Raw genomic sequence first — 13,089 nt, forward strand, 5'->3', positions numbered from 1 at the left:
GCAATTGTTTTTCCACCAATTATTTTGACTAATGGTTTAAAGGGTAAAATACATTTTTCCCTTCACTGATGTGCAGGGATATATATTTTTTTGACTATAGAAGGTTCCTTCAGTGTTTATTGAGAGTCTTTGAACAATGTATTTGAATTCTATTTGAAGCAGTTTTATTATGTTTTTGAGTTGAAAACCCAACATGAGTTTCAGTTCTGCACATTTTCACATTTAAGTTAAGTGAAAAGTCTGTCTGACCTTCAGAAATGTTGCGTCCCAGAGTAAGCTGAGCTTTTTCCCTTTTAAAATCTTTTGTAAATCTATATATCGCACACATATGTTTCAATAACCACTATCACTGAATTTTTAGATGCAGTTTATTTATTGTTACAGAAAAAATTTACACATAGTGACTTAAAAGGAAATGTAGTTAAGAGCACTTGGTGTTGCAGTTGCAAGCCAGGTGAGCTTGGGTAGTCTTTCTCAGGTCCACACTTCTGTCATAGACATTGCTCTCAGATTCTGCACAAACAAGGAAAATACACCAGTAAGAAATTGCACTGTAAATGTTTTATGGATTATCCCCTATTTTATATAAGAAAAACTCACCAGATGACCAGCAGTTGAAACCAACAGTGACGGGGGTGGTCTTGATTGGCAAGCATCCAGGCAGACAGCGAGGTACAGGCTCAACAGAGAAGCAAGTGGAATCGTCACCATGAACGGTCAATTGTTTTTCCAGCTGCACAGATTCAAGCTTCAGACGGCACTCTGCAGGAGGACAATGTTGTTAAGTCAGTTTTCAACGAAGGCAACACACAATTAGTTCATGTGCAAAACTTCTAGATACATATTGGGCTTTACCAGATTCATCCCTGCAGCTTTCAACAGGCAGAATCCAGGAGTGAGCAAAGCTGACTGAGTTCTTAGCCACGCGTCCGTTGGGAGTGTGGTACTCCTGTCTGATTTCTCCATCAGCCTTTCCACAAAGTCCACAGGTCTTTCCTTTCATCCAGTCAGCAATTTTGATCTGCAATGCAACATCGGGACATAAGAAAACACAAATATCAATTGCATTTGAGGTTTCTCTCTTCTAATCTTTTAGAGCATGCAAGGGAAAAGTTAATAATAAACAGTATTTTGTATTTTACCCTCCATGTCTTTCTGTCAAAGTAGACTTCTTGGAGACCATGTCTGGGTGCAAATACAGCAAGGCCCTCTCCACTCTGTCTGATCTCAATGGAGGCTGTAACAGTTTCATGATGCAGTAATTTAAGAAAATGTAAAGACTCTCAGAAATACAGAGTGAAATTATCAGGTGGAACTGGGGTTTGTAGATACTAGTGTGATACTAAATAAAACAGTAAGAACTGTTCATAGTAACCTGTTGGGTGGCGGTAAGGCAGGCTGGTGAGGGGAATTTCCATTTCGTTGACCTTCACGATGATTTTGTTGTCTCTTGGATACATGTCGATGTCACTGAAAGCATGGAAGTGAAAACCCTGTTTATTTTGGGTTCTTAATCGTCCTGTGTATGGAGACTAAAGCTGCCTTCTAATTTGCCTTGGAAACTTACATCTCAGAAATTTTGACATTGATATGGTGTTGCTCTGAAGAATCTTTCCTCAGGAGAACCATGAACTTCAGTTCATCAGTGCAGTCCTGTGCGGCAACCTGGTAGCAAGAGGAAGGCATCTTGTTCTTGTAGCTCTTGTTGTTGAATGTGTAGAGTGTGTCTTCAATGAATCTGCATTCAGCTGGAAAGAGTAAGAAAACACACTTAGTCTGAACTTGCCAGACAAAGGTATCTGTATTTATGAAAGAAACATTTGGCGTTACCTGCGGCAGCCTTTGAAACCATGAAGTGGATCTTGTCAATGATTTCATCAAATGGGCTGAGACCTTTGATCTCATCAATGGGCATAGACATGGGAAGGCGTATGGTGACATTGTAGGCATTTTTCTGCAAGAAGAGTTCATTTCAATTACATAAACACTCAGAATATTAATGACACTGTCTATTTGGAGAACAAAGTCTGATCCTTTTTATACCATTGGAGTTTTCACAACGAGGTCAATTGTCCTGTCAGAAGTTGCAACTGCAATGACTGAGAGTTTCCTGGTGCTGTTTTGTTTCTTTGTGTGAATCAAGTCTGAGATCACTTTAGAACGGACATATTTGTTGACCCTAGAAGGAAATGAAAAATGAAAAAACCTCAGAGACTGTACAAAAATTCCTGACATGGAGTCCTAGGTGATGTAGAGTTTCTTACATCTTGGCATAACGTTTCAGGGCAGAAGGCAGTCTTTCCCAGGACGCTCTGAGGCGAGCTGCAGGATTTGAAGAAACAAGACCGGTCTCTCCTGTAGCATTGGCGCTATATCTCTTGCATTGTTCGCCCCAGGAAACCTTAGTCTGTTGACAAACAACATTACATTAGAATAAGTCACCTATGGTTGCTGATAGACATTTATTGTGTATCTCGTATAAAGGGCCTTACTGTAACTTTGTGCTTGCTCAACACAACTCCATCAGCACAGAGCCTCCAGTTGCTTTCAGAAGACATGTTGGAGACAATGATCTGAAGTCTGGCATTTGGCTTGTCAAGGTAGACAGCAACTTGGTATCCCAACATCCTCTTGTCAACTTTGACAGCACGGAAGAGCAGGGCTGCAACAACTTCCTCTTCCCTGAGGAATTTTTTCTGTGGCGACACTCAATGTTAAATGGGGATAGGTTCACACTTAAAACTAAACAGAACATAAATAACACCTTTTAAGTGCTTATTAAATTTTCTGATGACCAAATTTCACCTGATTGAAGATGGCCTCAACGCTGGCGGAAATGCTCCTGCTTCTGGAAGCTGATTTGGAGGGATTCTCCTTATTGTGTAACCTCTGGAACCTCTCAGTCACTTGCTGTAAAGAACAAACATTTCTGTCAGATTTCCCACATCCAAAGACATCCTCAAGATAAAGAGTTTTACCTTAGAGCGAGAGGAGCTGGAGCGAGAAGAGCTGGAACTGTCAATGAAGAGAGATGCTATGCTTGAAGCAGAGCTGGTCCTATCTGAACTGCTGCTGGATCTTGATCTGCCACTCCTGCTTCTGCTTCTCCAGCTGCTGCTACTACTGCTGCTGCTGCTGCTGCTGCTGCTGCTGCTGCTACTACTGCTACTGCTACTGCGTTTGGAACTGCTGCTGCTGCTGCTCTTGTTCGAACGGGCTGCAAGATTGATCTTACGGCCGGAGCGAGATGAAGAGCTAGAGGAGGTCTTTGAGGAACTGCTGGAACGAGATGAAGAGCTGCTTGAGCTAGAGGAGGAAGATGAGGAGCCGTTCCTCCTTGAAGACAGGATTTTGTCGAGCTTCATCAGAACTGGTCCTCCTTCCTCTCTGGTTTCCTCTTCGTTCAGGTTGATGCGCTTAACAAGCTTCTCTGCAGCCTTTGGTCCAACTTTAACCTCCATCTCCAATCTCTCAACAACTTCACCTTCAACTTAAATTAAAAGATAGCCATTAATATATTTTGTGTGCAACATGCTTCTATAGAATACTCAAGTGTGATTTTGCCTGTGCTTACTTGGTGTCACAGAGAAAGAGAAGTTGTGGCGGCCAACCAGTTTGTACAAGAAACCATCTTGGATGTAGGCACCGTTTTCACTGGCAAACCTGAAACAGGCCCTCAGTCCAACACCTTTGTTCTTAGCACAGTACCTCTTGGCAAATCCTCGAATCTTATGTCGACGAATGGACTTGACATATTTCACTTCCTCAGGAAGGAGCTCGGAGGATGAGAGCTGTAAGAGAAGTAAGACTCAATCAGAATTCAATTGCAGATGTAATAGTAGCTGTCAAGGCTGAGTTAAATTTACCATGCTGTCAGCATAGGAAGCTCGCTCGGATGATTTGACTGGGTTTGAGGGCAAGACTTTGGTAGGGAAGAGGTAGGTAATTCTCTCAGCGGGAAGTTCCTCGATATTTCTTGACCCAGCAAAAGTTGTCACACTGTTGAAGAGAAAATAAACAAATTCAGTTGGACTGCAAGTATGGTGATAGAGGTTAAATTAAACTAATCCAAGTGCTTACTTCACAAATGTGATGTTTTCAGGCACTTCAACTGGAAGAGCTTCAATCTTAAACTCTCCTTCTTTGATGTTGAGTCTTGCAGCAATTTTGGCTGGCATAACAGAGTGGACTTTGGCCTTTGCTATCACAAAAGCCTGGAAAATGTCAGTGTTGAGTCCCATAACTGCATATGTGGTCATGGAAACACTGGAAAAAAAGAAAGGTTTTCAAGTTTATTTTTTATCGCGTTGCTCATTTAATGGTGAATTTCATGTAGTGTATGACAGTGGCCACTTACGTTGGTTTGACCTCAGCCTCGAGCCGAATGTCCGTCTCCAGGAGCTTCTGGAGGGGAAAATCTTCTGGCAGGCGTGGTGTTGTGTTTGGCTTGACTAAGAAAACAGAATAAGGAAGTCATATTTAAATGACACTATATCTTAATATGCTTATGCTGTAAAATCACAAAGTCTAACCAAGTATTTTTTGTCTGGTTTCTTGCTGAAAGATTATTTGTAAGTAAGTTTTGTTTTATTTCAAGTGTACTAAGATATAAGCTCTAGAAGCTTGAAAAAAATTTACTTTTTTGTGTTTTTGCAGTGTAATAATCTGTCATCCTGTCATCTCCACCTCTCAGTATGAAGTTAGAATGCAAAGCCTAAAGAGAAATTCACTCTAAATCGTGTTTTACTCACTTTTAACAGAAGCTGCAGCCACAGCAGCACTGAACAGACCAAGCTCCATCGGAAGACCAGCAACAGTTGGAAGAATGCGTCTCACCTCAGCAGCCAGAACAGGCTTAGCATACTTGACGTTGACGCCAGTCACGAGCAGAGCCTTAAGAATCTCTTTTCCATATTCCTGAATGGGTAAGTCCTTGGCATACTGTAAAGAAGGAGTATATAGTTTATATAGTCTGCCAAAACTTGACCTTCCTTGAGTTCAGTTGATTGTTGTCTCTAAAGTACCTGAACACCCTGGTCGATCATGGGTTTGTCGATACTAGCAAAGCCAATCTCCTGTCCAAAGAGCTTGACGTAGATAGAACCCAGGGGTTTGTCGGCGGGCAGGGATTTCCATTCTGACAGCTGTGGAGAGAACAAAAGTTATTCTTCTTTTTGTCATGTTGGACTGTAATATTTGTTCATCTGATTGGTGCTTACAGCCTTTATGACACGCTTCATTTTGGTGATCCTGTCAGTGTTTTCAGCGAGAGCAGGGTTTTTCAGAAGCAGCTCCTGCAGTCCATCAATAGAGGCTCCGATCTGTAGAGAAAACAAAAAAACAACAGCATTAAAAACAATACTTCTGCTACATGTTTTTGAACATGTGTTTGTATTTTCAATTACCTCCAGGGCTTCTGCAGTTGCTCCAGCCAAGAAGGCTCTGGTCTTTACAACAGCAGTTCTTGGCAAAATATTTGCAGCATCATTGATGTAAAAAGCAGTTGCAGCACCACCAACCATCAAGGACCCTGACATAGATATTAATATACAGGTTAGCTAGTACTTCAGTAAAAAATAGAACTCATCTTCTCTTTATGTTGTCTTACTGCTGTAGATGTCCATATGAAAAGCTTTGCTATAACGCAGGCTCAGTCTGCCCAACTCTGGGCTCAACAGTTTCATGGCAACGCTGCAAGCAGCGGCACTGCGGTAGGAGCATTAAAGAGGTGACTTAGCATAATTTTTTAGGACTTAATGATAATTCAGGAAGAGACGATTGCCTTACACATCAGGATCAATGGTTGCATGGTTCCTGCTCAGGGACTTCATGTGAGAGTAAGAGAAGCTGGCCAGCTGCAAATTCTCCTCTGTTTTCACAGCGTTGGCAACAGTGGCCACCAAAGCCATGGAAGGTTTGGTCTCGAAGAGAACAATGCAGGAAAGCATACGGAGCTTTGGGTGGAGAGCCTTGTCCATGTAGAGCTGGAGAGCCAGATCCTGGACCTAATTCAGAGAAGAAAGATTAACTACCAATGTACCTCTGTGGATAGATGAAAACACTTTTAAACACTTGATATTAGAACCAACCAGTCTGGGCTCCTTCTTTGCAATGTTCCTCAAAGCCATGATGGCTTCAACATGAACTCTCATTGGCAGAGATGCAGCGGGAGTACCATGGATGGGCATGATCTTAATGAGAGACTTGAAGCTAGATGGATGTCCAGCATTTCCCAAAACCTTTACGTACAGGACGATTTTGTCTTCCTCATTCTTGGCAACAGCATTTGTGAGTCGTTCTTGAATAGGCTGTTGACGGAAATGAGTAATTAACATCATAATTTAGTTCTCCCAGTTTTTCCTCAGTATGAAGAAAAATGGAATTTATGTGGTTAAATTACCTTTACAAGTTCAGCTGGACAGGGTGCTGTCTTATTACAATATTTGTAAACCATTGTACCGTATCCAAGGAAGACAACCTCACGCAGAAGTGGATTTTTCTCTACTTTGTCGTTCGCTAACAGGCTCTGCAAAAGTGGAAAAGCGTTCATATTATATCCATTCATTCTTTGTTATTGATAGAATGAGTTATTAACAAAGTGCAGATTACCAACCTCGAACAGCTTGATAACCTCGGGGTCAGCAGTCACCATGTGTACAGCTGCAACCAATGCTTGAACAGCCTCAGCAGTGTTTATTTCCTCAGCCATGAACTTCTCTTTGATGAATCTAAAAGCAGCGGGAGTGCCAGCAGCAGGGATGGTATCCAAGAACCAGTGTCTGGAAAGGCAAAAAGAAATTATGTTTGAAAAAAATTTTTTATTAAAAGCATTTATTAATTTTTCAAGTTATGTTCGGTCGCTGATATGAACCTGTGAGGGGACATCTTTTTGTACTGGTTCCAGTACATTTCCAAATCTTCGTAGCGAGCAAGACGGAGGAGCTGTACCAGTTCCAAAAACTTCATAGGTGCATTTTCATGAAGATTCTCCACGTTGATGGTGGCAAGCTTATTCATGACCTCTGCAGTCTAACATCACACAAGCATCATCATTTGAAGCCATTATTCACTTTATTTAATAATCCTTGACCTGTCTTACAAAGCAGTCTGAACCGTACCTGGGCCTTTGCATTGCTGATCTTGACAAGCTTAATGGGTGCCTGAAGAAGTTCGTTGGCGAATTCGTACTTGAGAGATCCACGGTGTCTATATACAGCGTTGATAGGTGTAATGGGCTCTTTCTGAATCTCAAGGAACTGAAAGGATTGCCTTTAAATTAAGGTGTAAACATGTTAGTTTGATGTCAATGTCAAATGTATTTATAAAGCACTTTCAAAACAGTTGAAGCTGCACCAAAATGCTGTACAGAAGTCAATAAATATGCTATTTCTAATAAAAGAAAATAATCATAAAATAACTTAAAACAATTAGAATAAATCACAAATGCTTAAGCACAAATGCTTAAGAGGTTAAACTAAAACCTAATATCACCCCCATTTTGTTAGTAATCTTTGACATACTTGGTCCTCATTTGAGTAGTTCCATTATCCTCAGAGAAAGGTAAGAACTGGATCAGCTCATTGACGTCCACTTTCAGGATCATGATGGCATTAGCGACTGGTTTCAAGGTGTAGCTGAATGTTGTGGTACCTCTCAGGTTTTTGGTTTCCTGTCAGAAACAAGTCATGGGTTAAATGCAAAGCTAAGCTTTGAACAATTTTACCTCGGGACACAATGGGTTTAGTTTTACCTCCTGGCACCTTTCACACTTCTGAGTGTATGCCAATCCCATGTCCTTAATGAGTCTTTCCTGGCAGTTGTTCAGGTCCCTGGTCTTGGTCAGAAGGATGTTCTCATTACGTGCATCTTCACTGATGGAGTAGAGGGTCTTGCACACACCTTGAGTTCCAACCTGTGGAGAACAGAAAACGTTTTGTACTAAAGTTTTATGACTACTGGTAAATAACTTCTTAAATAGGCTACCGTTTGCCTCCTTTACAAACCTCCTGCAAGTCAAAGACTTTGTGGGTCTTCTTGATGTTCAGCTGGAGCACATTCACAATGCCTCTGTGGATATTCAGCACCACAGGCGAAACCCCTTCAGGAGCAAAGATTTTACCAACTACACTATTGGTGTATTCAAACTTGATGGGGATCGCAAACTGAGGTGCCAGGGCTGCCGTCAACTTGGTTGCTGGGATTGCTGAGTCGTTTGGCCAAATACCATTGTACTCAAAGAGCTGAGGTTCCACAAGCTGTGATTTAAGTAAAATGTGTTGGTTAGGTATTTGGAAAGGTGAATGATTGCTGTTGCTAATTGATTTATTGTTACCTTCAGCAGTAAGTTATTTTGGTCAGCTCGGCTGAAGAGAACTTTGGACTTGATTTTCAGTCCAGCTCTTGCCAAACCTTCCTCAGGAAGACCGCTGAGGAGTAATGCTTCATACTTGTACACGTAGGTCTTACCGGCAGCAAATTCAGGGACTGTGAACACAATTTTGCCCAGTAAGAATAATGCATGACATATGTATGTTATTTTTAGAGCTATAAGTCAGAGAATGTGGTAAAATTCACCTATAAAAGTTTAGCTATGTTAATGTTGAATCATTTAGTTTATGTTCAAATACTGGACTTACCCAAATCAAAATGTTGTCCAGCTGGGATGGGAAAAAAGGAAATTTTTTTTGTCAAACATTGAAGAAGAATGAATTATTGTATCAAACTGATATGGAAGAACTAATTCAGAAACTTTAAAGAAATTCTAAAATTATTCCAAAAGTTTACACAATAAACACTTAACTAATTTTAAAAAGGATACAAAAAATATCAAATGTGCAATTTATAAATCAAAGCATAATAAAAGCCTATGGCAAATTACGAAAAGAACATTTTATGAATGCAATCTATTAGAGCAGTATGCTTCTTACCCACGAAGGCCAGAGACAGGGCTAGTACAACCGCTTTCATGGCTGATGAGGCTGTGACAATCTGTGGTCAGAGGCAGCCTTTTATAGGGACATCGGTGCTATGCAAATATGCCCGTTACCTTTAATTTGATGGATAACTTATTTATCTTTTGGTCAGAATCTGGTTTGTGCAACATGCATCAAAGGATGGAAAGTTAGGGTCACCTGACCTGGCTCTTTGAGGCAGGTCAAACCTGATCGTCCTGTTCCGAAATCATGACCAAAAAGTTCCATTTAGCAATTTCTGTCCAAACTGTAATACAGCTTCGTTCTATTCTACATCTATAACGCTGTATTTGTATTTGCTAATATGTAAACATTATTGCAGAAGGAAATATTGACAAAATATGACACGTTTTCTTTCAGAAAGGCTTCACAATATATTGCTAAAGGAGATAAACTCTGCTTGTTTGTTGGCAATACAAATGTAACAAGACTTGGTAATAAAATTATTTTGAAATGAAATTTGAAATGAAATTTATTCGAACATGATACAAATATAAAAATAAAATAGTGCACAATAACAAGAAGTGCATAAGAAAGAAGAGAAAATATAGATTTTTTTGTTTCAGTTAACATATCATGCTCAAAATGGGGTAGGAAGAAGTGAGAACTTATAAACTCCTACCCCTAAACACTTGAGACTTTAGAGTCCTACTGTCATAAAAAAAAAAAAAAAAAAAATCAAAATCAAAGTGGCAGTCAGAAGTAACAGTTACTAATATTTACCTATACATTTTCCCATTTTATGCTGGTTTATCTTTCTAAACCCTTACACCAAGTTGTTATCTTCAATACACACCTTATTGCTTTCTGTCCCCATGTGTGTATCTATTGAAAATTACCTCTTTGTACTTTCTTTTGAATTGTGTTAAACTATTGCTTAGTTTTAAATCTTCATGTAACTTATTCCATAACTTTACACCTTTAATTGAAATACAGAAGCTTTTCCTTGTTGTTCTAAAATTGCGGATCTTGAAGTTTGAGTGACCCCTTAAGTTATACCCCCCTTCTCTTTCAGAAAACGTGCTCTGTATGTGCTCAGGTAACAACTTTTTAGATACCTTGAACATAAATTGAGCCATTTTAAATTCTACAAGCTCGTCAAATTTGAGAATTCTGGATATTATGAAGAGCGGGTTTGTATGCTCATAATAACCAACATTATGGATGATTCTAATGGCTCGTTTCTGTAGGACGATTATCGGATGTAAAGAGCTCTTGTAATTAACTCCCCACACTTCACAGCAATATGATAGATATGGTAAAATCAGAGAGTTATATAGAATGAATGCAATTACATTTCATAGACATGATATCAGAAATAAGATTTGTATTTGTCATTATGCTTCTAGAACATAATGAAATTGGAGTGGTATCCTCAGTGATTAATAGATGAATAAATAAAGTCTTAGTTAGTTCCTAAGGTGCAGCAGGTGTGGGTCCCAGGGGGACAGAGAGGATAGAAGGACGTGACAGATAGATTGAGAAAAAGCTGTTCTTTAGCCGCAGGGTTATGCTGGTAGTAACAAAAATTGTGTAATTTGAAATAACATTTTTGTTAAATGTTTTGGAATTTCTACAATGCAAGTAACTTTCTTTATGTTAATACATTTTCAGTTCTTGTCTTATATTTCTTAGTTATTTATATTCCTTAATTAATTTCATAAATGTTTGCGATAACTCTTCATCAATTTCAAAGTTCACTCAGAGAGGCAATCTAATAGGACGATATTTGCTTTCTTTGTTTGCTTTGGTCACTGTGACCAGTAAGGTCAGATCATTTTAACAGGTCAGGCTTTTAGGCTCGAACAGTTTTATCAGTGCAAACCACAAAAAGTTTTCACGTTTCCATCTTGTGCATATTTGTTTTACTGTGTTATTTTAACCCAGGCCAATGCGTTCTAAAAACATGATGCAAGCGCATGACACGCAGTTCTTAAACCATAAAAAACACCTCTTCTTATTATAACATTGATTATTCTATATTTTTAAAGTAGCATTAAAACCAAACACATCACACTGAATATTTGCAATATAAGTATCAAGCTTGACTTTGAACTCCTGCGTAGCAAAATCTGGCAATATGGAGACCTCTATGAGTCAATCCTAATCTCAGGATCAGTGAGCCATTTGACTTTGACAAGTGTATATGCCTATAATATCCATCATTATTCAATCAGTACTGCCAACAATATGGTAGTAGCAAAAACAGCAACAAACAGGTGATTCTTTGTAAGTGCTTGGACTTTTTGGAAGTTTTTAGAAGCATTCGAGGCCCAAATGGAAGTACAAATAGGTCCCCTGTTCCCAGGCACTGTGAATGGAAGGTAAATACTACTTACAGAATGAGACAGTAAAATACCAGCCTGCAATATTGTATATATTATATCTTATCTGTGTTGTTTGTTGAGAAATGCATATTTCAAGAGTTTTGCAGTCTCAGCATATTATCATCTTCATTTTTACAATTTACATTTCAGTACATTGTGTTGCCAAATGTGTTTGCTCTTTTGCCTTCAAACACGCAAACTAGGATGACATCCCAATGAGGTTTAACATCAAGTTCACTAATCCTTTGCTGCTAGCACAGCTTAAACTCTTATAAGAAGGATTTCCACACAGATCAGGAGTGTGTTTTTGAGAATTTGAACTTTTCTTCCATTAATGAGGTCGGCTACTGATATTGGATGAGAAGGCCTGTCTTAGTTTGTGAGCTATTTATCCAATCATCAGTTAAAGATTAGGAGTTTGTCCAGTCAGGCTCCTTCTCATCATACCTGCTGTATGAGCCATTTGTCCTTTCTTTTATTTATCGCCACCAGATGGCACATTTCATTTTGAGTTCTGAGTGTCTGATGGGGGGATGGGGTTATTTAAGGTCAACCATGATTCTGTTCAGGTGTTGTTAACAGGAAGAGGCAACAGTTTTCTACTGTGTTTAGTTCGGATTAATGTCGATTTAATGTGTTTGTAAATAGAAATAGTAAAACAATGGACATTGTGCTAACAATAAATGACTTTATTAAAAGTAAAACTAAAGATCGGCATCCTGAATCTTAATTGAGCGGACGTAAGACCAACGCCTTTGAAGAATGACAACCAGTAGCCTAAAATATAGGATTTTAGCCGCTACACCTGCTGTGGCAAAACCAGCACACAAATACAAAATAAATCTGGGCTCAGACATTCAGATATTACATTTATTCTTTGAATGTATCAGTTTCTAATTATACAATACATTTTATATAAAATGGCTAGACAAAGCATTTGGGGTTGAAAAACCTTTCAACAGAGATATTCATACACATGAAATACAGAGAAGGGAGGGAACACCTCACACACACATACCAACACTAATACAAATTAAATTATAGAAATAATACCTGAAATGATGAATAAAGACTGATACTACAGGAATGAATCTTCATCCACTATAGCTGAGAAAATGTAAGTTGCTATTTTTATAAATTGTGAATAAAAAAAATGCAGGTATACTCACATTACATAAATAAATGGATTGATGGCAAAAAATTATATTCTTAAAATGGATACAGAAACAAAAAAAAAAAAAAAATGAATACAGCAAATTAAATACAATAGATCATGTTAAAACTTAGATTAAAGTCACATTACCAACTCCACAGAAAACTCAAGCTAAAATTAAACTTGCTTGACTGTTTTTGAAAACAAAGTTGGACTAAATCAATTGTTTTTATTGTCATAGAAACATCAGGGGGAGCAAGAAGTTGGGTGCGGTGATCAGCAGTAAGAAATTATTTGGAATCTGTAACATGTTTGCCATCTCTACCCCCTGGATCTCATCAACAAAGTGAAATCTTCAAAAGATGTTTGACATACCTTACAAGTATTTATTTAAATTTGATGCCTTTTTGCTGAGTTTAAAAAAAAAATATACAGAAATGAAGCTATTTTACCACATGTGTACTTTTGTACAGTTGTTAAAATCTTTGTGCACTGAGGCTGCTGTGGGTCAGTTTTAATCTACATCTATTACAATGGACTCTATATCCGGAAGTGAGGGCCAAATCAAGGAAAATTATAGTTACATTACTTCAAGTTCTGATCCAGTCTCTACAGAGACAGATAAAATGTTAATATA

At 38.7% G+C, this 13,089-nt stretch overlaps 1 protein-coding gene across 1 annotated transcript; it reads right to left on the minus strand.

Annotated features, from left to right (window-relative positions):
• Positions 1 to 350: 350 nt before the first annotated feature.
• Positions 351 to 9,010, minus strand: LOC122838683 (vitellogenin-1-like). Its single transcript, XM_044129503.1, has 33 exons — positions 8,928 to 9,010; positions 8,637 to 8,657; positions 8,333 to 8,484; positions 8,004 to 8,255; positions 7,751 to 7,912; positions 7,521 to 7,669; positions 7,119 to 7,269; positions 6,872 to 7,029; positions 6,614 to 6,779; positions 6,401 to 6,526; positions 6,090 to 6,308; positions 5,788 to 6,005; positions 5,609 to 5,706; positions 5,406 to 5,530; positions 5,220 to 5,321; positions 5,025 to 5,144; positions 4,752 to 4,941; positions 4,358 to 4,451; positions 4,081 to 4,266; positions 3,867 to 3,999; positions 3,575 to 3,791; positions 2,979 to 3,490; positions 2,806 to 2,910; positions 2,493 to 2,696; positions 2,265 to 2,407; positions 2,044 to 2,179; positions 1,831 to 1,954; positions 1,568 to 1,748; positions 1,376 to 1,470; positions 1,143 to 1,237; positions 856 to 1,021; positions 601 to 762; positions 351 to 513 (listed from the first exon to the last, which is right to left on the minus strand). Exons 1-33 carry the CDS (start codon positions 8,965 to 8,967, stop codon positions 422 to 424), a joined length of 5,094 nt encoding a protein of 1,697 aa, XP_043985438.1. The 5' UTR covers positions 8,968 to 9,010; the 3' UTR covers positions 351 to 421.
• Between the last annotated feature and the right edge of the window lie 4,079 nt (positions 9,011 to 13,089).

Source organism: Gambusia affinis, linkage group LG10, assembly GCF_019740435.1.
Source record: "Gambusia affinis linkage group LG10, SWU_Gaff_1.0, whole genome shotgun sequence".
NCBI classification, from domain to species: Eukaryota; Metazoa; Chordata; class Actinopteri; order Cyprinodontiformes; family Poeciliidae; genus Gambusia; species Gambusia affinis.

What these genes read in the sequence shown, in the direction of transcription:
- LOC122838683 (XM_044129503.1), bottom strand. Translation starts at nt 8,967, where the DNA reads ATGAAAGCGGTTGTACTAGCCCTGTCTCTGGCCTTCGTGG. An exon ending in AAAATAACTTACTGCTGAAG is followed by an intron (nt 8,256 to 8,332) that starts GTAACAATAAAT and finishes CTTAAATCACAG; the next exon opens with CTTGTGGAACCTCAGCTCTT. An exon ending in TCATATGGACATCTACAGCA is followed by an intron (nt 5,531 to 5,608) that starts GTAAGACAACAT and finishes TATCTATGTCAG; the next exon opens with GGTCCTTGATGGTTGGTGGT.